This window comes from Patella vulgata, chromosome 1, assembly GCF_932274485.2.
Source record: "Patella vulgata chromosome 1, xgPatVulg1.2, whole genome shotgun sequence".
NCBI classification, from domain to species: Eukaryota; Metazoa; Mollusca; class Gastropoda; family Patellidae; genus Patella; species Patella vulgata.
In genome coordinates this window covers 92,882,754-92,906,680 of record NC_065879.2, presented here as the reverse complement: position 1 = coordinate 92,906,680, position 23,927 = coordinate 92,882,754, and the positions used below count along the sequence as shown (strand labels likewise).

The 23,927-nt window shown below is 34.9% G+C and overlaps 3 protein-coding genes across 3 annotated transcripts; 1 reads left to right on the top strand and 2 right to left on the bottom strand.

Moving 5' to 3' along the window:
* Nucleotides 1-133: 133 nt before the first annotated feature.
* Nucleotides 134-5,013, bottom strand: LOC126818419 (gastrula zinc finger protein XlCGF7.1-like). The gene is made up of 2 exons (XM_056100492.1): nt 4,357-5,013; nt 134-2,404 (listed from the first exon to the last, which is right to left on the bottom strand). The coding sequence occupies exons 1-2, from the start codon at nt 4,357-4,359 to the stop codon at nt 1,433-1,435; spliced, it is 975 nt and encodes a 324-aa protein (XP_055956467.1). The 5' UTR covers nt 4,360-5,013; the 3' UTR covers nt 134-1,432.
* Nucleotides 5,014-6,095: 1,082 nt separating this feature from the next.
* On the top strand, nt 6,096-8,924 carry LOC130012446 (zinc finger protein OZF-like). Its single transcript, XM_056100415.1, has 2 exons — nt 6,096-6,308; nt 7,222-8,924. Exons 1-2 carry the CDS (start codon nt 6,306-6,308, stop codon nt 8,410-8,412), a joined length of 1,194 nt encoding a protein of 397 aa, XP_055956390.1. The 5' UTR covers nt 6,096-6,305; the 3' UTR covers nt 8,413-8,924.
* A 1,049-nt stretch (nt 8,925-9,973) lies between these two features.
* On the bottom strand, nt 9,974-19,034 carry LOC126818724 (zinc finger protein 501-like). Its single transcript, XM_056100375.1, has 2 exons — nt 18,560-19,034; nt 9,974-13,872 (listed from the first exon to the last, which is right to left on the bottom strand). The coding sequence occupies exons 1-2, from the start codon at nt 18,560-18,562 to the stop codon at nt 12,529-12,531; spliced, it is 1,347 nt and encodes a 448-aa protein (XP_055956350.1). The 5' UTR covers nt 18,563-19,034; the 3' UTR covers nt 9,974-12,528.
* Between the last annotated feature and the right edge of the window lie 4,893 nt (nt 19,035-23,927).

Here is a 23,927-nt window from a genome sequence, read left to right as displayed (position 1 = left end):
TTAACTTCCAAAAATGTAAATGTATTTACAATCAACCAATCAGAAAAACATCAGAAAGCACAAAAGAATATTAAATGACTTCAAAAGCTCTTTTATAACATGTTCATCAAGTCTTAAAGCCAAAAGGGTGTATTGTTCTATTTTTTTGGAACCTTGAAATAGACAAAAATGGTTCTAAAAGCACATATTAATGTAATATATATAAAGTGATTTACATTCAATTATCTTTGGTGAAATATGTGATCAGTTCAAATTGAACAGCAGTCATTTACACCTGCTTAGTGCATTCTAGTTCTACACATTTTTAAATTATTATTTTTTCGTTTGTGAATCAGCCTATACTAATTACTTCCAGATTGTGATATTATTTTATTTGTTCAGTTCAAAATGGCCTCAGAAACTATAGGATAGGCTACACGACTCGTGTACTGATTATAAAATGTTAATTGTGTCTTAAATATTAGATATTAGGATCTTATAGTTTCACTGTATGATAACAACATCAATATTGATTAAAATTGATCAATATTGAATTCTAATTCATGTTTTTAATTTCGAATATTATGGTAATATTGAGTTAGCGACTCAGCCCCTTTAAGCTTAAAATTACATAAATAATCAAAATGAAAATATTGAGTTAGCGTCTTTGCTCTTTTAAGCTTAAAATTACATAAATAATTGAAAAAGAAGGGATTCATTCAAGGCAACTAAATCAAAAAAGGCGGCCTCATTGTTGCCAGGTGGCTTTGTTTGATTGGATTCAATTGGACCCATTGTGTATTTCACCGAACATAACAGATTAGTAAAAACAGAAACGATTAAATGTAAATCAGTTCATGTACATTCATATTACATTATTATTATATGCCAAAGAATAGAGTTTTAGCTCCTTTAAAGAATTGTACATGTTTTACTCTCACAAATTAAATATCAGGCAAATAGTCACTTGCACTTCCTGATGAGGTCTCTTTCCAAGAACATCACATTCATAATTTTCTGTGAGCAATTTATTACAAACATGAGGGAACACGGTGGCTAAGTGGGTAAGATGTTGACTCTCTAGCCTGGAGGTCGGGTGTTCGATCCCTGCATTGGCCGAGAAAGTTCATCCAGGTTCCCCCTTGTCAGTGATGCAGGAAAGAAGGTCCGACGAGGACAGCTGTTTAGTCGTTCGGATGGAAAGAAAAAACAAGGTCCTGTGTACACATCAACGTGCACGTAAAAGATCCCTTGACAGTTGGAATTTGATATAAGAGTAGAACGTAGTGCCGCTGTCCGGGCAAAATTTCCCTCATAGCACACTGTATGGTATATGCCCGTCTTCATTAGCCCAGTATAGGAGCAGAACAGTAGGACGTTAAACCCCATTTCATTTCATTTTATAAAGTTTCTTGTGTATGCGTCTCTTTTTGTAAAAGATTTATTACAAACATCATGTATGAGTTTTCATGTGTCTCTGTAGATAACGCTTGTCAGTAAACGATTTACTACAAACATCACATGGATACGGTTTTTGCCCTCCTGTATGACTTCTCATGTGTCTCTGTAGATTACGCTTGTCAGTGAATGATTTACTACAAACATTACATTTATAAGGTTTTACACCTGTATGACTTTTCATGTGATGCTGAAGGTAACGATTTTCAGTAAACGATTTACTACAAACATCACAAGTATACGGTTTTTCACCTGTATGCGTCCTCATGTGATTATGAAGGTAATTATTTTCAGTGAACGATTTACTACAAACATCACATGAATATGGTTTTTCACCTGTATGAATTTTCATGTGTCTCCGTAGACAAAACTTTTCTGTGAATGATTTAAAACAAACATCACACATATGTGTTTTTTCCCCTGTATGACTTTTCATGTGTCTCTTTAAATTACGCTTGTGAGTGAATGATTTACTACAAACATCACATTTATACTCTTTTGCTTCAGCTGAATGTAGGCCTACATCACTACCTTGACCATCAGGTGATTGCAGGCCTACATTAATACCATTATCAGCTTTCAACTCTTCTTCAACATGTATTTTACAATGTTTCTCTAAATCAGCATCCGATTCAAATTCTTCATAACATAAATTACACTGATGAACTGGTTCAATATCTTCAGTTTTCTCTTCTTTAACTTGACAATATTCATCTACATCATCTGTTTTCTCTTCTTTAACATGACAATATCGATCAACATCGTCAGTTTTCTCTTCTTTAACATGACAATATTCATCTACATCATCAGTTTTATCTTCTTTAAAATGAACAAGACAATATCCATCTACGTCATCAGTTTTCTCTTCTTTAACATGTATTTTATTGTGTTTTTCTAAATCATCAAGTTGTTGGAAAATTTCATCACATACAACACACTGATGAAAGGTTTTAACATCATTAGTTTCCTGTAATATATAAAAGTTATATCATCATTAGTTTCCTGTAATATATAAAAGTTATAAGACTGTTAGTTTCCTGTAATGTATAAAAGTTATAACACCATTAGTTTCCTGTAATATATAAAAGTTATAACATCATTAGTTTCCTGTAATATATAAAAGTTATAACATCATTAGTCTCCTGTAATATATAAAAGTTATAATAACATCCGTAGTTTCCTGTAAAATATAAAAGTTATAACATCATTAGTTGCCTGTAATATATAAAAGTTATAACATCATTAGTCTCCTGTAATATATAAAAGTTATAATGTCATTAGTTTCCTGTAATATATAAAAGTTATAACATCATTAGTCTCCTGTAATATATAAAAGTTATAATAACATCCGTAGTTTCCTGTAAAATATAAAAGTTATAACATCATTAGTCTCCTGTAATATATAAAAGTTATAATGTCATTAGTTTCCTGTAATATATAAAGTTATAACAACATTAGTTTCCTGTAATATATAAAAGTTGTAACATCATTAGTCTCCTGTAATATATAAAAGTTATAACATCCTTAGTTTCCTCTAATATATAAAAGTTATAACATCATTATCCGTGCACCGCCACCAAGAACTTGCTGTAACAGACCATTTCATTCGCTAATCCCTCACATCAATCAGAACACGGGTTTTATAACAACTCTTCCAAATGTGACTGTTTGGTTATTTTTTCAATCTTTTTTATTTTTATGGAAAAAAAGTTATACATGAAATTAAATGTTGTTTCCTGGTTAATAAGAATGTTTCCTGGCAAGGGATAATGTATATTTGTTTGGATGGGACGAAAAACCATTAAAGATCCCCTGCCACTTGAACAAGACAAAAATAATATTTATAAAGCTACACAAGTGATTCCAGTGTTTTATACAGAGGTTCAAAAATTGGCGGAAATCAAGATTTTTCCCCTGTTTTTTCCTACACCTTTACTTTCAGCGCTTCTGTTGTGACTTTCGATGTACCTCAAGGGGTTTCGTTCTGGGACCGATCTTGTATAACTTATACACTAAACCACTTGGCCTCATAGTATGCATGTGAATGATACACAAATGATAGAGATAGATAGAAATGGGATTTAACATCCACTCGACACAAACTAGGTCATTTCGGGACTAACATATGGTTTAATGGTAGGGGTCTTTAGCAGTGGGAGGAAACCGGAGGACCCGGAGAAAACCCAAGAGGTTGGACAGGCGACCCTACTCCTTGTCACGTACAACCGGGGAATCGAAACCCCGCCAGTAGACTCAATGACAGACCGTATGATACAGCGCGCGCATGCTAACCATTCGGCCATCCAACCACCCGATACACAAATGTACATTTTGTTCAAACCTATTAAAAGTGACTTTCAAAGCTGAATATTGAAACTTGTATTCCAGACATAAAAACTTGGATAAACAACACTTTTTTGAAATGTAAACATACATTATGCAAGGGCTAAATCTGCCGATTGCAGGTCTTTCTTTAGCTGAACTAGTCTTTCTTTAGGCCTGACATGTTATATAAATTATTAATTAGACATTAATTAACTTATCCAGACCATAATCAACTCTCAATGTCAATGCTAGCCTGTGATTTTTACTGGATTAGAATCACATTTCATCAAGAAATGGATAATCGAGATTATGTTTTTTTATCGTACCGATTTTAGTAATGATGATCAAGGTTAGGCCGAAAATTCAATCGCTAAAATCGCAGATCAATTTGACTGAAATTTTCAGGAAATTCCCATTACATTATATAGTTTTTAACTATTATTGTGAGAACTACCAGCTCATTATCTAATCTCCCATAATGTATCTTTAATAAAGATAAGATAGAATATTGGGTCACAAGAAAGTATCTTTAAGATCACCCTTTAAAATTGGATTTGACCCCCCCCCCCAAAAAAAAATCATATCATATCTTACCATGTTGATTATTTATTCAGATGATTATTCTTGTATAAGGTGTTAATTTTGTAGTTTAAAGGCTCAATACCACTCTAGTTGTAACTGAATAATATGTCCTAATCTTTATTCTGGTCAACAAATTGTACTATTTTACAATATTCCAATTAATTGATGATACAAATTTCATTTTAACACACCTTATTTAAAAATTTTGAAAAATTCAACATAATGGTTTGAAACGTCTAACGTAAACCTTTTCAAATGAAACTTCGATTTAAAAATATTTTCGAACCCTCTGGACAAGTAAAATAGGATGTAATGGATAATTTACACAACAGGTAGGACACTTAAACATCTAGTACTTAGATAGAGATATTATTTATTTTCTGGAGCTTTCAAGCCAGCAAGAGTGTTATTGTCCCTTTAAGAGATGAATAAAGCTGGCTTCGCTTTGCCATTGGCATTACTCTTCAAGTCACTTTACAACAGGTGGTCCTTGTTGATTTACCGAGTCTACAGTTCATCTTCCACGGAGTCAACGACGTGACGAATCATTCGTTAGAGTCGGAAAGCCATCCAAAAATGTTTCTTCTGACTTCTTAGTATCACAGAACAGCAGGACAAATAAACCATTTCAGTTCTCTGCGGCAATATAAAATCCAATTTCGGTTTTCCATGTTTCAAGGTTTTATCTTGATAATAGACACGGATCAACTCAACACGAGTAATTCATTACCAAAATATCTCGTCTATAAATGTATTTGACCTAAAGTCGAAAATCGTTAAAAATAATATCAGCACATACAATTTCTTTACAGAACGTTGAATATCGAAAAGGACAATCATGCTTCAAAACTAATCTGATCAAAACACAGATCTTATTTCGTTTCGTTTTTTGGGGGTTTTTTTTATTCAAAATTTCTTTTTAATTGTCTTTACTACACTTGGACCTGGAAGAGTTTTTGGCGTGCGTTGCACGGAACTTTGGGTATCCAAGTAGAAACACCAATGCTGATTGGTTAATCATAGGGTCAAAAGCCGCTCTTATGACCCCTGACGCGACCTTCCACTACAACCAGTCAGATCCTCATGTAGTGGCCTTACCTGTAAACCGTGCAGTGTTTAACAAATTTGTTTTCTACTTCAATGAGAAGCAATGGAAACAGAGAGAATAATTCCTGTTGAATTTCCCTGTTGAATTTCCCTGTTCTCTGTCTATCTAGTGAAAAATCTGGGCTTTTAATTTTGCTGGGGATCACATGGCTAAGTGGGTAGGACGCTGGCTCGCTAGCCTGGAGGTCGGGTCTTCGATCCCTGCATTGGCCGGGAAAGTTTATCCAGATTTTCCGGCGTGGTTTCCCCTTGTCAGTGATGCAGGACAAAGGGCCTGACAAGGACAGCTGTCTAGTCATTCGGATGAGACGAAAAACCGAGGTCCCGTGCATACATTGGAATGCACGTAAAAGATCCCTTGGCAGTTGGAATTCGATATAAGAGTAGGCGATAGTGCCGTTGCCCGGTCAAAATTTCCCTCATAGCACACTGAATGGCGTATGCCCGTCTTCATTAGCACAGGTTAGGAGCAGAACAGTAGGACGTTAAACCCCATTTCATTTCATTTCATTTTCATTTAATTTTGCTGGGAAAATTAAAACTACCAGACTTGTCACAGATCTTTTGGTAATGAATTATTCGTGTTCCGTTGATCTGTGTCTAAAAACAAGATAAAACCATTAAATATGGCAAACCGGAAGCGGATTTTAAACACCGACGGGGAAATGTCATGTCAATCAGAAGTGAAAAGAAACATTTTTGATGACTTTCCTACTGTAACGAATGATTCGTTGACTCGGTGGAAGATATACTGTAGACTCGGAAGAACAAAAACATGGCGTCCCCTTTTACCGTTTTGAAGCGACTTCAAATTGAAGAGTAATGGCAAGGTCACACAGAAATAAATAATCAACATGGTTAGATTTGATATTTTTGTTTTTTTATCCAATCCCCTCTTAAAAATGGAATGAAATGAAATGGGGTTTAACGTCCTACTGTTCTGCTCTTAAACCTGGCTAATGAAGACGGGCATAGTGTTTTATGAGGGAAATTTTGCCCGGGCAGCGGCACTACAACCTACTCTTATATCAAATTCTAACTGTCAAGGGATCTTTTACGTGCTCGCCAATGTGCACATGGGACCTCGGTTTTTCGTCCCATCGGAATGACTAGACAGCTGTCCTTGTCAAGCCCTCCGTCCTGCATCACTGACAAGGGGAATCCACGCTCTAATCCTGCTATATTGAAATCCTTACCTTCTATTTTTTTTTCACCGTGATTATTCTTTATTCGCCACATCTGACATAAATTTAATATAATTCCAGTAGAATTTTGTGATTTAGCCACGAACCTGCAGTCTGCACAAATGCGAGTTTCATAATGGCAGACCAATTCAGGACTCGAATGATGTAAAACTTTTATATATTACAGGAAACTATTGATGTTATAGGAGGGTTGGATGGCCGAATGGTTAGCACGTGCATGCTCTATCATAAGGCCTGTCATTGAGTCAACTGGCTTGGTTTCGAATCCCCGGTTGTCGTGACAAGGAGTAGGGTCGCCTGTTCAACCTCGTCGGTTTTCTCCGGGTCCTCCGGTTTCCTCCCACTGCTAAAGACCCCTATGCGCAAGCGAATTATTGAAATAAAATTAAACCATATGTTAGTCCCGAAATGACCTAGTTTGTGTCGAGTGGATGTTAAACCATATTTTTCTCTCTATTGATGTTATAATGATGTTATAACTTTTATATATTACAGGATTCTAATGATGTTATAACTTTTATATATTACAGGATACTAATGATGTTATAACATTTATATATTACAGGAAACTAATGATGTTAAAACATTCCATCAGTGTGTTGTATGTGATGAGATTTTTCAACAACTTGATGATTTAGAAAAGCACAATAAAATACATGTTAAAGAAGAGAAAACGGATGATGCAGATGAATATTGTTATGTTCATTTTAAAGAAGAGAAAACTGATGATGTAGATGAATATTGTCATGTTAAAGTAGAGAAAACCGATGCCGCAGATAAATATTGTCAAGAAGTGAAAACTGAAGATATTGAAACAGTTCATCAGTGTAATTTATGTGATGAAGAATTTAAATTAGAAACAGATTTAGAAAATCACTGTGCATTACATGTTGAAGAACAGTTGAAAGCTTGCAATTATAGTGATAACTGTAAGGGTATTAATGTAGACCTACAATTAGCTGACTATAAGGGTAGTGATGTAGCCCTACAATTAGCTGAAACAAAAGTGTATAAATGTGATGTTTGTAGTAAATCATTTACAAACAGGCGTAATCAGCAGTTTCATATGAGTATTCATACTGGGAATAAACCCTATAAATGTGATGTTTGTAGTAAATCATTCAATAATAGATGTAATCTCCAGAGACACAGGAGAATTCATACAGGAGAAAGTTCATATGAATGTGATGTTTGTAGTAAATCATTTACAAACAGGCGTAATCAGCAGTTTCATATGAGTATTCATACTGGGAATAAACCCTATAAATGTGATGTTTGTAGTAAATCATTCAATAATAGATGTAATCTCCAGAGACACAGGAGAATTCATACAGGAGAAAGTTCATATGAATGTGATGTTTGTGGTAAGTCATTCACACTCCGTTGTATTCTACAGAAACACATGATCATTCATACTGGTGAGAAGCGCTTCCATTGTGGTGTTTGTAATAAGTCATTTAATTATGGTCATCATTTAAAGCAACATCTTACAATTCATACAGGTGAAAAACCTTATCACTGTGATGTTTGTAGTAAATCATTTACTGACAAGCGTAATCTACAAAGACACATGAAAATTCACTCAGGAGAAAAATCACATAGGTGTGATGTTTGTTATAAATCATTCACAGAAAAGTTTGGTCTACAGAGACACATGAGAAGTCATACAGGTGAAAAACCGTATACTTGTGATGTTTGTAGTAAATCGTTTACTGACACGCGTAATCTACAGAGACACATGAAAACTCATACATGATGTTTGTAATAAATATTTTACAAAACATTTTGGTCCACAGAGACACATGAGAAGTCATACACAAGAAACTTTATAAATGTGATGTTTCTAATAAATCATCTGGAACTATAAGTGTGATATTTATATTAAAGGGGCTAAATCGCTAATATTTGGGACCTACAAATTGACACGGATCACCGTTTGACATGACTTGTGGAATATGTCTAACCTCGTTCTTCGAGTCGCTTGTTACAAATTGCGCTGAAACGCATTATGGTACACGATTCGTGTACCAATCATAAAATGTTTATTCTGTCTTAACAATTGGATATCAGAATCCCATCTTTTTCCGGTAAGATCACAACACCAATGTTGATTAAAATTGACAAATAATTTGTGTTTTCATTGTCGAAGGTTTTGGATGATATTGAGTTTAGAGACCTAGCTACTTTATATCATTCAGAGAAAATTATAAATGTAATGTTTCTTTTCACATTTAGTGTGAAGTAATTTGATTAAAATGCAGATGTATATTTCATTTTGTTATTTATACGCCCACATTGAAATGTGGTCATAAATTGTCGTCGTCCCCATCCGGCAGGCATCCACAATTGCTTGTGGATACTCTAGAGGCTCAAGTAAATATCAGATTGACTTTAAATTTATACACAGTGCTTAAGGTCATGGGGTAAAGAAGCCTATTGATTTTCAACAATTTCTGATAATTACTGCCAGAGTTATGGCCCAAGATCACTCTATAAAATCTTGTGATTTTAAATTTGTCCACAGTGTTTCAGGTCATGAGACGAAAAAGCCTGTGGATTTTCATTGAGTTATGGCCCTTGATCACTTTGAAATATCTTGTGGATGCTCTAGACACTAGAGGTAGATGATATCCCTGGAAACAAATATCACAACATTTTTAGAAATTATCGCGATATAATCACTATATCGTAATATTTTATAAAATGTTGATAATTTTAGTCTATCATTTTTAAATGTAAATAAGCATTTAGGGCTTTTTATTTATCATTAAATAAAAATGACAACATATTTTCACAAAATATTATCCAGAAAAATTGTTTTTTGGATATTTTGCTGACAACAGTATATTGGCGGTTTTTGTTTCTGTGATGGATTTACATTGAAAAACCGAAATATCGCCCAGCTCTATGTACATGTAGTCATTCTGTCCGTCGGTCTGTACGTCAACAATTGACTTGTGAACGCTATACAGTTTCTGACAGATTATGTTCTTTTTTGGTATCATTGACATGAGGAGACCATCGCTATCAATAGTGAACCTTCTGTGAACTTTCGTACCAGAGTTTTACCCCCTTTTGTTGTTTTTTTTATTTTTGTGTAAAGCCTATTGATATTCAGCGACTCCCCCATCCCACTTAACTTTGCAAATGCCTATAATTTTCATTAACAGATTGCTTTCAAATTCGATTGGAAGTGTTGGTCATGGGGGAATGATACGCAGCATTTTCACCCCACCCCCACATTTTTCCGAAAACATTTTGAATGTGATAGATGCTAGAGATTCAAATGAATTCTATTTCAAATTTGAAGTGTAGCATTTGGGTCAGGATGATAGGACGAACCCAATTGAGAACTTGTATGTGCTCATATTATTTTTAATGATTTTCGATCTGATGTACAGATCTTTTGGTAATGAATTATTCGTGTTGACCCCCTGAAAAAATTAATTAGAACAGGTTTTGCTTTAGTTTTTATATTTTACGCTATATTAACGATATATTATTTCTTTAAATCTTACTAGTGCAAAAACAGACAATTTGACCTCCGAGGTCACAAACAACAAAGGCGAATTTAGCAAGTTAACATTTTTATTGAAAGGCTGGTTACCTTCGCTCATTTTCAGCATGTTTTCGTGATACAAGAATGGCTGCAAATAACCTCATTTGACCTTTGACCCGAATATCTAGAAAACGTTCCAACGGTGGACTGATTACCACTCGGCATCGTATTCTACGCAAAATTTTACTCTAGAAAAGTTGGGTCTCATTTTGTGACCATTTCATGGACACCCCTCCGCACTGAGCCTCCAGATTAAATGATTTGCCCAATTTCTTCAAGTTTAGGAATGTGACCCGATAGATAATACAGATTTGTTTAAGAGAATCCTGTCGTCAACTTCTAAAAGAAATGAAATGAAATGGAGTTTAACGTCTTACTGTTCTGCTCCTAACCTGGACTAATGAAGATGGGCATACACCATACAGTGTGCTATGAGGGAAATTTTGCCCGGGCTGCGGCACTATCGCCTACTCTTATATCGAATTCCAACTGCCAAGGGATCTTTTACGTGCATTCCAATGTATACATGGGACCACGGTTTTCATATCATCCGAAGGACTAGACAGCTGTCCTTGTCAGACCCTCCGTCCTGCATCACTGACAAGGGGGAACCACGCCGGAAAATCTGGATGAACTTTCTCGGCCAATGCAGGGATCGAACACCCGACCTGCAGGCTAGCGAGCCAGCGCCTTACCCACTTAGCCACATGGTCCCAAACTTCTAAAAGACAATAAATTGTAGCCCAATTATTATCTGATTCAGATGGTGTATTGTATAAGTGTCTCCAACCTCGTGGGTTTTCTCCGGGTCCTCCGGTTTCCTCCCACTGCTAAAGACCCCTACGCACAAGCGAATTATTGAAATAAAATTAAAAACCATATGTCCCGAAATGACCTAGTTTGTGTCATATTACAATACTCTATATTTATATCTAGAATGTACATGCTAGATTGGTTTAGGATCAGGTTCTATGAGATTTTCAATTCAAATTCAAATTGAATAAACAAACTAATCAAATTAAATGCAGAAAAAAATTTAAATACAATTTAATATAATCCTTATAAGACATATAGAAATAGATTTCACTAAAAATAAACATACTTGTATGGATATACTACTTCTGAATGTTATTAACATGCTACGTTTCAATACACATACAGGGATTGTTATCAAGCAAAAATGATTACAATTTTTACAATTTAATATAATAAAAAAACAACATTTGATTCAAATATTACATAAAGTTATACTAAGCTTATAATATACTCTTCAAAAAATGTAGGGGATATTGAAATGCAAATACCTATGCAGGTTGTGATATGATAAATAGTCATGGACACTTGACATGCTTTGAGAGTATGTTCACAGATGAAGAACTTATCGCCCCAACAGAACCACTGAGCTGCACATGCGACACGCAATGGCGCCATACACGTGGGAGGGGTTCATTGTCAAATTTGACACTCGAGGACGGGTTGATGAAAACTGCTGCGTGCTGGTTTATCTATCCATGTTTGCTTTCCTATCGGTTCTTGCATAAGCTTTACTGTTTAGCGTATATTTGCTTTAGTGTGTTACGTTTAATTTGCAATGAGATGTCTCCAACATAATGAACGTCTACATGCTATTGGCATGCTTAAATTGGTTCTACACAGTGAGCAGTAGCCAACATGCTTAATGTGTCACAGTCTGTGATCAGCAGACTGTGGAACCGGTACCAACAAACACACAATACTGATGATAGACCTCGTTCAGGTCATCCTAGAGCCACTACACAAGCCTAGGATCGATACATTCGTACATACCGTTAAGTCCCTCGAATTCAAGGACAAACGGCCAATCAGCTTTCTGTAAACTTGTACCAAGTTCACCCCAAACGATTAGAAATCGGCTACATGCAGCCCATTTGTATGCGCGACGACCGCGTGTTGTGCCTCCATTAACTCGCCAGCACATGGCAAACAGGCATCAATGGTGTAGGCAGCATAAAAAATAGGATAATCGTTGATGGGCGTGCTGCAGTACACTAGAACTCTGTTGCTGTAAAACGTGATTCTGTAAAAATGATTTACTACAAACATCACACTTATATGGTTTTCTCAAGTGCTGCTGCAAACCACAACTAGGACTAAATGACTTATCACAAACATCACATTTATAAGTTATGAATTTTCATGTGTCTCTCTTGATTACGCTTGTAAATAAATGATTTACTACAAACATCACATTGATATGATTTTCCATCTGTATGACTTCTCACGTGTCTCTGTCGATTACGATTGTTAGTAAATGACTTATCACAAACATCACATTTATAAGTTATGAATTTTCATGTGTCTCTCTTGATTACGCTTGTAAATAAATGATTTACTACAAACATCACATTGATATGATTTTCCATCTGTATGACTTCTCACGTGTCTCTGTCGATTACGATTGTTAGTAAATGATTTACCACAAACATCACATTTATAAGGTTTATCACCTTTATGAGTTTTCATGTGATTATGAAGGTAACGATTTTCAGAGAACGATTTACTACAAACATCACATGTATATGGTTTTTCACCTGTATGACTTCTCAGGTGTCCCTGTAGAGTAAAACTGTCTCTGAATGACTTGTAACAAACATTACACCTATGTGATTTTTCTCCTGAGTGAATTTTCATGTGTCTTTGTAGATTACGCTTGTCAGTAAATGATTTACTACAAACATCACATTTATAAAGTTTTTCACCTGTATGTGTTCTTGTGTGTTTCTGTAAAGTACCAAATTTAGAAAAAGATTCAGTACAAACATCACATTTGAAAGGGTTTTCACCCGCATGTGTCAGCATGTGTTTCCCTAGAGTACGACTCTGTCTAAATGATTTACCACAAACATCACATTTACAGGGTTTATCCCCAGTATGAATTCTCATGTGCTGCTCTAGAGTATAAGAAAGTGTGAATGACTTTCCACAAACATCACACTGGAAGCACTTTTCTCCAGTATGAATGATCATGTGTTTCTGTAGAATACAACGTAGTGTGAATGATTTACCACAAACATCACATTCATATGGTCTTTCACCCGTATGAATTCTCTTGTGTCTCTGTAGACTACCATTTTCAGTGAATGATTTACTACAAACATCACATTTATAAGGTTTTACTCTAGTATGAACTCTCATATGAAATTGTAAATTACACCTGTTCGTAAATGATTTACAACAAACATCACATTTATTAGCTTTTGCTTCAGCATGCCTGTTGGCTAATTGTAGGGCTACATCATTAACCTTACAGTCAGCTACATCACTATCATTATCAGCTTTCAACTCTTCTTCAATATGTATTTTACAATGTTTCTCTAAATCAGTATCTGATTTAAATTCTTCATCACATAAATTACACTGATGAATGGTTTCAATATCTTCAGTTTTCTCTTCTTTAACATGACAATATTCATCTATATCATCAGTTTTCTCTTCTTTAACATGACTATATCCATCTACATCATCAGTTGTCTCTTCTTTAACATGACAATATTCATCTGCATCATCAGTTTTCTCTTCTTTAACATGTATTTTATTGTGTTGTTCTAATTCATCAAGTTGTTGAAAAATTTCATCACATACAACACACTGATGGAATGTTTTAACATCATTAGTTTCCTGTAATATATAAAAGTTATAACATCATTAGTTTCCTGTAATATATAAAAGTTATAACACCATTAGTTTCCTGTAATATATAAAAGTTATAACATCATTAGTTTCCTGTAATATATAAAGGTTATAACATCATTAGTATCCTGTAATATATAAAAGTTATAACATCATTAGTATCCTGTAATATATAAAAGTTATAACATCATTAGTTTCCTGTGATATATAAAAGTTATAACATCTTTAGTTTCCTGTAATATATAAAAGTTATAACATCATTAGTATCCTGTTATATTATGAAAATTTATGTCAGATGTGGCGAGAAATGATTCCTTTTGGAAAACAGAGAGAGAGAGAAATGAGATTTAACGTCCACTCGACACAAACTAGGTCATTTCGGGACTATTTTGGAAACCAAAGAAGAATAAGAGTGAAAAATAAAGAGTAAGGATTCCAATATAGCCTAAGAACCAAGGTAGTGGGTAGAATGCAGGGCTAGAAATTCATGCGAATCTCTGAATCTGATTCGCGCAAGGATTCTTGCAAGAGCTTGCGCGAAAAATTTTTCTTAAAAAAAAAAATCTCGGAGAATTCTCGAGTCCAACTGTTGAATGTCAGTCAGGGTTAATTGTGGGATTTAGCCGATTGATGTTTAATCTAGCCGATTGGTAAAACAATGAATCGGCCACATGGTATCATAAATCAATCTTTTTTTTGTCTAATATTACAACGCGTTAATTATTACTTGTTAATAAAGAAGTGTCGGCTACAACAACAGTCATACCTTAATCCGAGTAATTAGCACATTTAACAGTTATTTTGATAATCCGGTAAAAAAAACAAAACAAGCTTGCTGATAATTCATACTAGGTTCAGTAAAATATGCACGTTGTGAATGAAGACGATCTCGGCATGGTTTGCGAATTGCACATCTTCCACGCTCCGTCCGTGTGAATTCCAGGTATTAAAATAATAACTGGATCATACATTGATGGATTGACCAACCAGTTGTTAGTTAAATTTAAATTTGCATTGAATATAATCCCCTGATAGAACACCGAATACACGGAGAGAGAAACAGTGGATATTTTCCCAACAGAATCTCGAATGTCAAATTCCAATGACACGTGACATATTGGTTGGAATTAGGTCAATAAACCTGTTCTAAATTGCGTTTACCGTTATGATTTTTTTTTTTTATATACATGCTGACAGAGACTTAATTTTAAAAAGATTATTGAAGGCTATATCATAGTCGTACCGAAGTTTATTTTGTCACGTGATCATTGTGCAGTTTGTCTATCATCGACGAATGAATAAAAACTTTTGCAAGTTACGTGACTAGTTGCGTGATGTACAAAAGACTACAAATTGTGCTATGAAGAAATGCCATGGTGCTGTATCAGCTTATTTTGACTATGACATTTTCTGAATATCACTTTTGACACAATTTAAGTGTTTACCAAAATCCCACCTGATTGGGGTTTTTATCATTGTTGTTGTATTTTGGTGTTTTAGATTATCACAATAAACACAATTTTGTTTTTTTAGGCAGTATTATTAATTAAGATTCGGAGGATTCGCGCAGAATCCATATATGAGAATCCTCTTAGATTCTCGCAAAAAATGACGAATTTCTAACCCTGGAATGGTATTTTCATATTACAGCTTATAGAGACAAACAGAACCGGTGAGAGAACATGACAGCCCTAAACCTTAATGGCCAAAAAATTTGATTGTAACAGTCATACAGACTGGTCATAACGCCCCCCCCCCACCAAAAAAACAAAAACATTTATGACATGTACGAAATAACATAAATATTGCATAATAGATAGTAGCATAATATAAATACATTATATAAACATTAATTTAATTACAGCCTGTTATAGGCAATTTTCCACTGAAAAATTCTTCAGGACAAATGGCTTGTAGTGCCACCTGAATGTTTTGTTTATATATATTGTTTTTCATTAAATTAAAGGCTCAATACCACTCTTGTTGTAACTGAATAATATGTCCCAATCTTTATTCTGGTCAACAAATTGTACTATTTTACAATATTCCAATTAATTGATGATACAAATTTCATCTTAATACACCTAATTTAAAAAATTGGAAAAATTCAACTACTGTCTGATTCATCGTAAATTTTAAACGGATTTCTTCGATTATGAACAAACTACTTAACTTTGGTTATTATAAACTTACCTGTGTGTTTGTAATGAACTCCCGTTCGATAAAATCCATTGCACAACTAATTATCACAACGATGAGAACAATTTCTCTCTTGAAAAATTTGAAAATTTACTTGTAATTTCGACAGAGTCGATGTCAACAATGTCTTCGTGACGTATTGGTCGAATCCAATATACCTGTTGCGGGGGTTGGTTAACATTGAAAGATAGTTTGACAGCGCGATCATTTTAATCGTATATGGGTTTGGGCGACGAAAAATATCAATTGAAGGCAATTACATAGGAGATTTATATGGAAACCATTGATCGCCAGTCTATCAAATTTTCTTCACAATTAAAATATCACTGATTGCACGGATACTCGTAAAAATAAAGTCATAAATAAACTATAAATATCCTATCTTCTTTATGTTATAAATAATTTAACAAGGATCATGAAGCTTACCTCCGAATTCTCTGAGTGTATTTTTAATTTTATACGCATTCTTTCGATCGAATAATAACCGCTTCAGTAACATCTTTAAGCGTGTTGCGGCAGCCCTCAGCGTGTCTATTGCCGTATTGGGTGCCCGGGTGGGTATATAATGCTACTAAGCCCGTATGACCCCGTAAGAAGCGGAACATTAATTCTCGATTCGACAGTTTTGACCGAAGTGTGATAAAGCCCGTAAAACGAATGTATAGTTGTGTTTGTGCGGCATGCGTGTTCAAAAGTAAGTAATCCCATCCGAGTCGCTAATCAAATAATTAGAACAAAATATTTCAAAAAGTAAAGCTATAAAATTTGCAGAGATTTTACTAGAATGTAAAAGACGGTAACTAAATACAGGAATGCGGGTAGTTATGTGTGCGAACGCTCAAACTCAATGCCAATTGTCGTAGGTATCCAGACCACTCGGACCAAAGACTACTCGGACTAAGACCAGTCGGACCAAAACAAGACCAGTCGGACCAATTAAATTATATTATAAGGCTAGACAATATGCTATTTATTTATTATTAAATCACAATACAAAGAAGCAAATAATTCTTATACGGAATTCTTATATTTAGAGTTGTTTGGTTAAATTTTGTGTACGTAAATAAATCAACGATTAGTTTTAAAATTAATTAATAATGGTGCCAAAAAAAAATATCAATCTAATTTTTCTTTACTCTTGCAATGAGACTCGGTATGTCCAGACTTTTGACAGTTTCTACATATACGGGTATACTGTTCTTGTCTGATAGCCTAATTTTACTTTTTCCACATTCGCGGTATCCCCAGTGGTTTCATTCCGTTCTACCCCACTAACCCCTGGGTTACTATATATGGGGGGGGGGGGTGGAGACACGTTTTCAAGTTATCCGCCCTTGATGCGTTAATATAAACAGCACATAATAATACGAAGACTGGACGTTTATATGCCCCTTTTTAAACGTGACTACAAGTGTGGTTCTCGATATTTTGCGATTTGGAATACAATTATCAATTTATTCAAACAACACGTTATTATTAGTTCGAGTAGTCATATTAAAACACACACAATTATCAATTTATTCAAATAACACTTTATTATTGGTTCGAGTAGTCATATTAAAATAAACACAATTATCAATTTATTAAAATAACACTTTATTATTGGTTCGAGTAATTATATTAAAACAAACGCAATTATCAATTTATTAAAACAACATTTTATTATTGGTCCGAGTCGTCTTTCTGTTGGGTCCGAATAGTCTTTTTGTATGGTCCGAGTAGTCTATTTGTTTGGGCTGAGTGGTCTATCACTTGGTCCGACTGGTCTTGAACCGAGTGATCTTTGGTCCGAGTGGTCATGGATTCTTGTCGTAATTGTACTTGAATTTCCTATGCTGTCACCCCTAATACGAAATGATATCTTCCGCAGAGTGACGTAACCATCTTCCATATTGGTATTTTTCTCTGGGAAAAGTTTGTGATATTTCAATTTTTCAAGAGAGAACTTGTTTTCATCGTTGTGATAATTAGTTGTGCAATGGATTTTATCGAACGGGAGTTCATTACAAACACACAGGTAAGTTTATAATAACCAACGTTAAGTAGTTTGTTCATAATCGAAGAAATCCGTTTAAAATTTACGATGAATCAGACAGTAAATGATTTTGAACCCTTTGGACAAGTAAAATAGGATTTAATGGATAATGTACACAACAGGTAGGACACTAACACATCTAGTACTTAGAATAAGGATATTTTTTATTTTCTGGAGCTTTCAAGCCAGCAAGAGTGTTATTGTCCCTTTAAAGTAACACCGTTTTGACCAAACCTGTTTTTAGCTGTTATGACATAAGGCTGTTATGGCATATGGCTGTTATGATAATATCCCAAAGAACTAACCATACATGTACTTGATATCTTAAACGTACCTATCATGGTATTCAGTCGATTATTAGTCAAAGGTTTCAATTTCATATCCCACATAAATCCTTTAAAAGTGGATTTGACCCCCCAAAAAAATCATATCATATCTTACCATGTTGATTATTTATTCAGATGATTATTCTTTGGATAAGGTTTTAATTTTCTAGATTAAATTTTAAGAGATGAATAGGCCTAATGCTGGCGTCACCTTGCTATTACTTTTCAATTTCAAGTCACTTTAAAACCATAAAAAAGAACGTCATGTTGCTGATTTAATGAGGCTACAGTTCATCTTCTACCGAGTCAACGACGTAACGAATAATTCGTTTGAGTCGGAAAGTCATAAAAAAAATAATTCTTCTCACTTCTGATTGACATAACAATTCTAACAATTCTCCCCCCATATAAAATCCGCTTCCGGTTTGATATATTTGACGGTTTTATCTTAATCATAGACACGGATCAACCCAACACGAATAATTCATTACCAAAAGTTTGGCCTCAAGTCGAAAATCATTTAAACATACATTATTTAAGAGCTAAATCTGTCTATTGCAGGTCTTGCTTTAGGCCTGAAATGTTATCTAAATTATCAATTAGACATTAATTAACTTATCCAGACCATAATAAACTCTCGATGTCAAGGCTAGCCTTCGATGTTGGCTGGATTAGATTCCTATATGCCGCTAACAGCCATTGATAATTAAATCAAAAAAAGTGGATAATCGAGACTATGCTGTTTATATTAATGATTTTAGTAATGATGACCGAGACTATGCAAAAATTTCACCCGCTTCTTTCTCGGCTCATAGTGGATCAATTTGACTGAAATTTCCAACAAATTACCTTTACACTATCTAGTTTTTAACTATTATAGCGAGAACTGCCATCACTTTATCTTATCTCCCATAATGTATCTTTAATCTATGTGATTAACTCATGGTTTCTTCATTAACAGACATTTTAATCTCCTTGATATCGGCCGACAACATGTAGAAACTAGTCATATATGTCTCATATTCTAATAGTATATAACACCCCAAATCAATTTACCTGTTAACTAGTCTGCGATATGACTTCGGGGGAAATGAAATGAAATGAAAATGAAATGAAATGGGGTTTAACGTCCTACTGTTCTGCTCCGAACTGGGCTAATGAAGACGGGCATACGCCATACAGTGTGCAAGGGAAATTTTGCCCGGACAGAAGCACTACGGCCTACTCTTATATTGAATTCCAACTGTCAAGGGATCTTCTACGTGCACGCCAATGTGTACACGGGACCTCAGTTTTTCGTCCCATCTGAACAACTAGGCAGCTGTCCTTGTCAGGCCCTCCGTCCTGCATCACTGACAAGGGGAACCACGCTGACTTCGGCGGAAGCAATGTTAAATAAAGCTATTTCACACACACACACTCACACTCGTAGTTATAATACAATAACTGAAAACTAAAGTAGAAATATCGCGAGATGCATGTAAATAAGAGAGATGTAAACAATCATGACAATCATCTCATGAGTTATGTCGTACAAAAGATTCTATTTTGATGGCATATTCTCCCATTTATGATAATTTTTTGAATGGAGTTTATGATTTTAAAAAAGAAATAAACAAACTGAGAGTTGATTTGAAACCACGCCAGTTGACCGCATGCGATCAGAGTGGAGTGCTATTATCTAGCAGTTGACGTCACTCGCTCTGTATCGTGGAGCGACGGTTACTGCCCAAAAATTTTCGGGATGTCATTTTTTTATTTTTACTCCATCCGTATATAAAGAATCGACTTATACCCTGAAAAATACAGTAATTTTTGACAAATATTACTGCTGTGAATTTGAAACCAGTGGTTGCCAGACAATATAAGCCCACATTTTGCAAGAGATGGATAGAGAACAAGCTAAAAAAAAAAGTGATTTTTCGTACAATCAGGGGCCATAATTAAGGAAGTTCTGGTCTGAAATGCACAAAATTGTGACTTCTAGAAGGTCCACAAAATTGTGACTTCTAGAAGGTCCACAACATTTGTATTATATACTTTTACATTATTTGCATACAAGGAACGGCCAACAAAAAACATCAAAAGAAGCCAACAAAAAATGCCCAAAGAGATGATCAGAATAATTTTACCATTTTATGGCAACCTATCATACAAAGTCAGCAATCTACTCAAGAAGTCCAACATTGATACCACATTCTCTGTCCCTACCACCTTAAAACAAATACTGAAAGCGAATGGCAAACTAAAGCCAAGCCTACCTATTCAGCCTAAGGGAGTCGTCTACCAAGTCAACTGCTCCTGTGATTTCTCATATATTGGCGAAACTAAACGACCCCTAGATAAACGAATATCGGAACACAGATCTAAAGCTGCTACCAACAACTCAGCCATAGCAGAGCATCTTCGAAACCACACGCAGCATAGATTCGAATGGAACGATGTGCAGATTCTTACATCCAACCAACAGAATAAGAAAACCAGGAAAATCCTAGAAGTCATTAACATTAGAAGATATTCACCAGAACTGAACAGGGACACAGGGCTTCACATTTCAAGGGCATATGATCATGTTATCAGGATGAATAATACCATTTAATGAGTTCTAATTCCTTAATTTCAGTGGCTTTATATTACGTCGTTACTTCAAGTGTTATAAACTGTCTACATTACTTAATATATCACCCTACTGGTTTCTCACAATCAGCCTGCCAACCTATACATGTTTAATCACCTCACATTGCTTATTTAGTCATCTGAGAATAGGCTGGTATTCCCATTATTATTGTCTATTCATATTTTGTTATGGTTTTCATTTGTTTAACATCATTTATTTCCTGGATTGCTTAAAGATACATTATGGGAGATAAGATAAAGAGATGACAGTTCTCGCTATAATAGTTAAAGATAGGTTGCCAGGCAACGAAACATACGCCCACAGCAGCTAAATCGTCCGGGCAGTCAACAAGTGTTGTCGCATATTTTTACTTCTTTCGGTAATGAAACATTTATAATACACTAAAATCTGATTAAGAGTAACAACTCATGAAGTAATTATCAGAAAACCATTAGAATTTGTTTGGTTTTTATAAAGTTCTGCCCCATGCTAACGTTTAGTATACAAAACTTTTAATATCATGGATTTAGCTGTTCAAGTCATAAAAATTCATTGAAAATCAATATACTTGTTCGTCTCAAGCTCTTAAACTCTGTGTACCAATCTGAAGTCAATCGGATGATAACTTTAGCCTCTAGAGCGTCACAAGATTTTTCAAAGTGATCAAGGGCCATAACTGTGACAGTAATTATCGAAAATCACTGAAAATCAATAGGCTGCTTCGTCTCATGACCTTAAACACTGTATAAATTTAAAGTCAATCGGATATTAACTTTAGCCTCTAGAGCGTCCACAAGATCTTTTGAAGTGATCAAGGGCCATAACTCTGGCAGTAAATATCGAAATTCACTGAAAATGAATAGACTTCATCTCATGACCCTAAACAGTGTGTATAAATTTAAAGTCAATCGGATATTCACTTTAGCCTCTAGAGCGTCCACATGATTTTACAAAGTGATCAAGGGCCATAACTCTGGCAGTAGTAATCGGAAATCGCTGAAAATCAATAGGCTTATTCGTCTCATGACCTTACACACCGTGTATAAATTTAAAGTTAATCGGATATTAACTTTTGCCTCTAGAGCATCCACAAGCAATTTTTAAGTGATCAAGGGCCATAACTCTGGCAGTAATTATCGTAAATCGCTGAAAATCAATAGGCTTCTTCGTCTCATGACCTTAAGCACTGTATATAAATTTAAAGACAATCGGATATTAACTTTTGCCTCTAGAGCGTCCACAAGATTTTTTTAAGTGATCACGGGCCATAACTTTGGCAGTAATTATCGAAAATCACTGAAAATGTATGACTTCTTCGTCTCATGACCTTAAACACTGTGTATAAATTTAAAGTCAATCGGATATTGACTTTTGCCTCTAGAGCGTCCACAAGATTTTTCAAAGTGATCAAGGGCCATAGATGGCAGTAATTATCTGAAATCGCTGAAAATCAATAGACTTCTTCGTCTCATGACCTTAAACACTGTGTATAAATTTAGAGTCAATCGGATATTAACTTTGGTCTTTAGAGCGTCCACAAGATTTTTTCAAGTGATCAAGGGCCATAACTCTGGCAGTATTTATCGAAAATCGCTGAAAATGAATAGACTTCTTTGTCTCATGACCTTAAACACTGTGTATAAATTTAAAGTCGATCGGATATTCACTTTAGCCTCTAGAGCGTCCACAAGATTTTTCAAAGTGATCAAGGGCCATAACTCTGGCTGTAATTATCTGAAATTGCTGAAATTGCTGAAAATCAATAGGCTTCATCGTCTCATGACCTTAAAAACTGTGTATAAATTTAAAGTCAATCGGATATTAACTTTGACCTGTAGAGCGTCCACAAGATTTTTTGAAGTGATCAAGGGCCATAACTCTGGCAGTAATTATCGGAAATCAATAGGCTGCTTCGTCTCATGACCTTAAACACTGTATAAATTTAAAGTCAATCGGATATTAACTTTAGCCTCTAGAGCGTCCACAAGATCTTTTGAAGTGATCAAGGGCCATAACTCTGGCAGTAATTATCGGAAATCGCTGAAAATCAATAGGCTTATTCGTCTCATGACCTTACACACCGTGTATAACTCTGCCATAACTCTGCCAGTAATTATCGGAAATCGCTGAAAATCCATAGGCTTCTTTGTTTCATGGCCTTAAACACTGTGTATCAATTTAAAGTCAATCGGATATTCACTTTAGCCTCTAGAGCGTCCACATGATTTTACAAAGTGATCAAGGGCCATAACTCTGGCAGTAGTAATCGGAAATCGCTGAAAATCAATAGGCTTATTCGTCTCATGACCTTACACACCGTGTATAAATTTAAAGTTAATCGGATATTAACTTTGACCTCTAGAGCGTCCACAAGATTTTTTGAAGTGATCAAGGGCCATAACTCTGGCAGTAATTATCGAAAATCACTGAAAATCAATAGGCTTCTTCGTCTCGTGACCTTAAACACTGAGTATAAATTTAAAGTCAATCAGATATTAACTTTAGCCTATAGAGCGTCCACAAGCAATTGTGGACACCGGACGGATGGACCGACGGACGGACAGACAGGGGCAACAACAATATACGACCACATTTCAATGTGGGCGTATAAAAACCATTTCATTTCATTTCATTTTCAAGAGGCTTGTTGGTTTCACTAATTTACATGATGCGTATAAAGTTTATACAGATTGGATGATAACTTTGGTCGTTGGAGTATTCACAAGCTGCAACAAGATTAAACACAGGCATTAACTCCAGAAAAAAATAATGGAAATCTCTGATATTCAATAGGATTCTTCGTGTCACTAATTGAATTAAGCATACAAATTTCACAAAGATCAGATGAAAACTTTTGGTGTCAGAA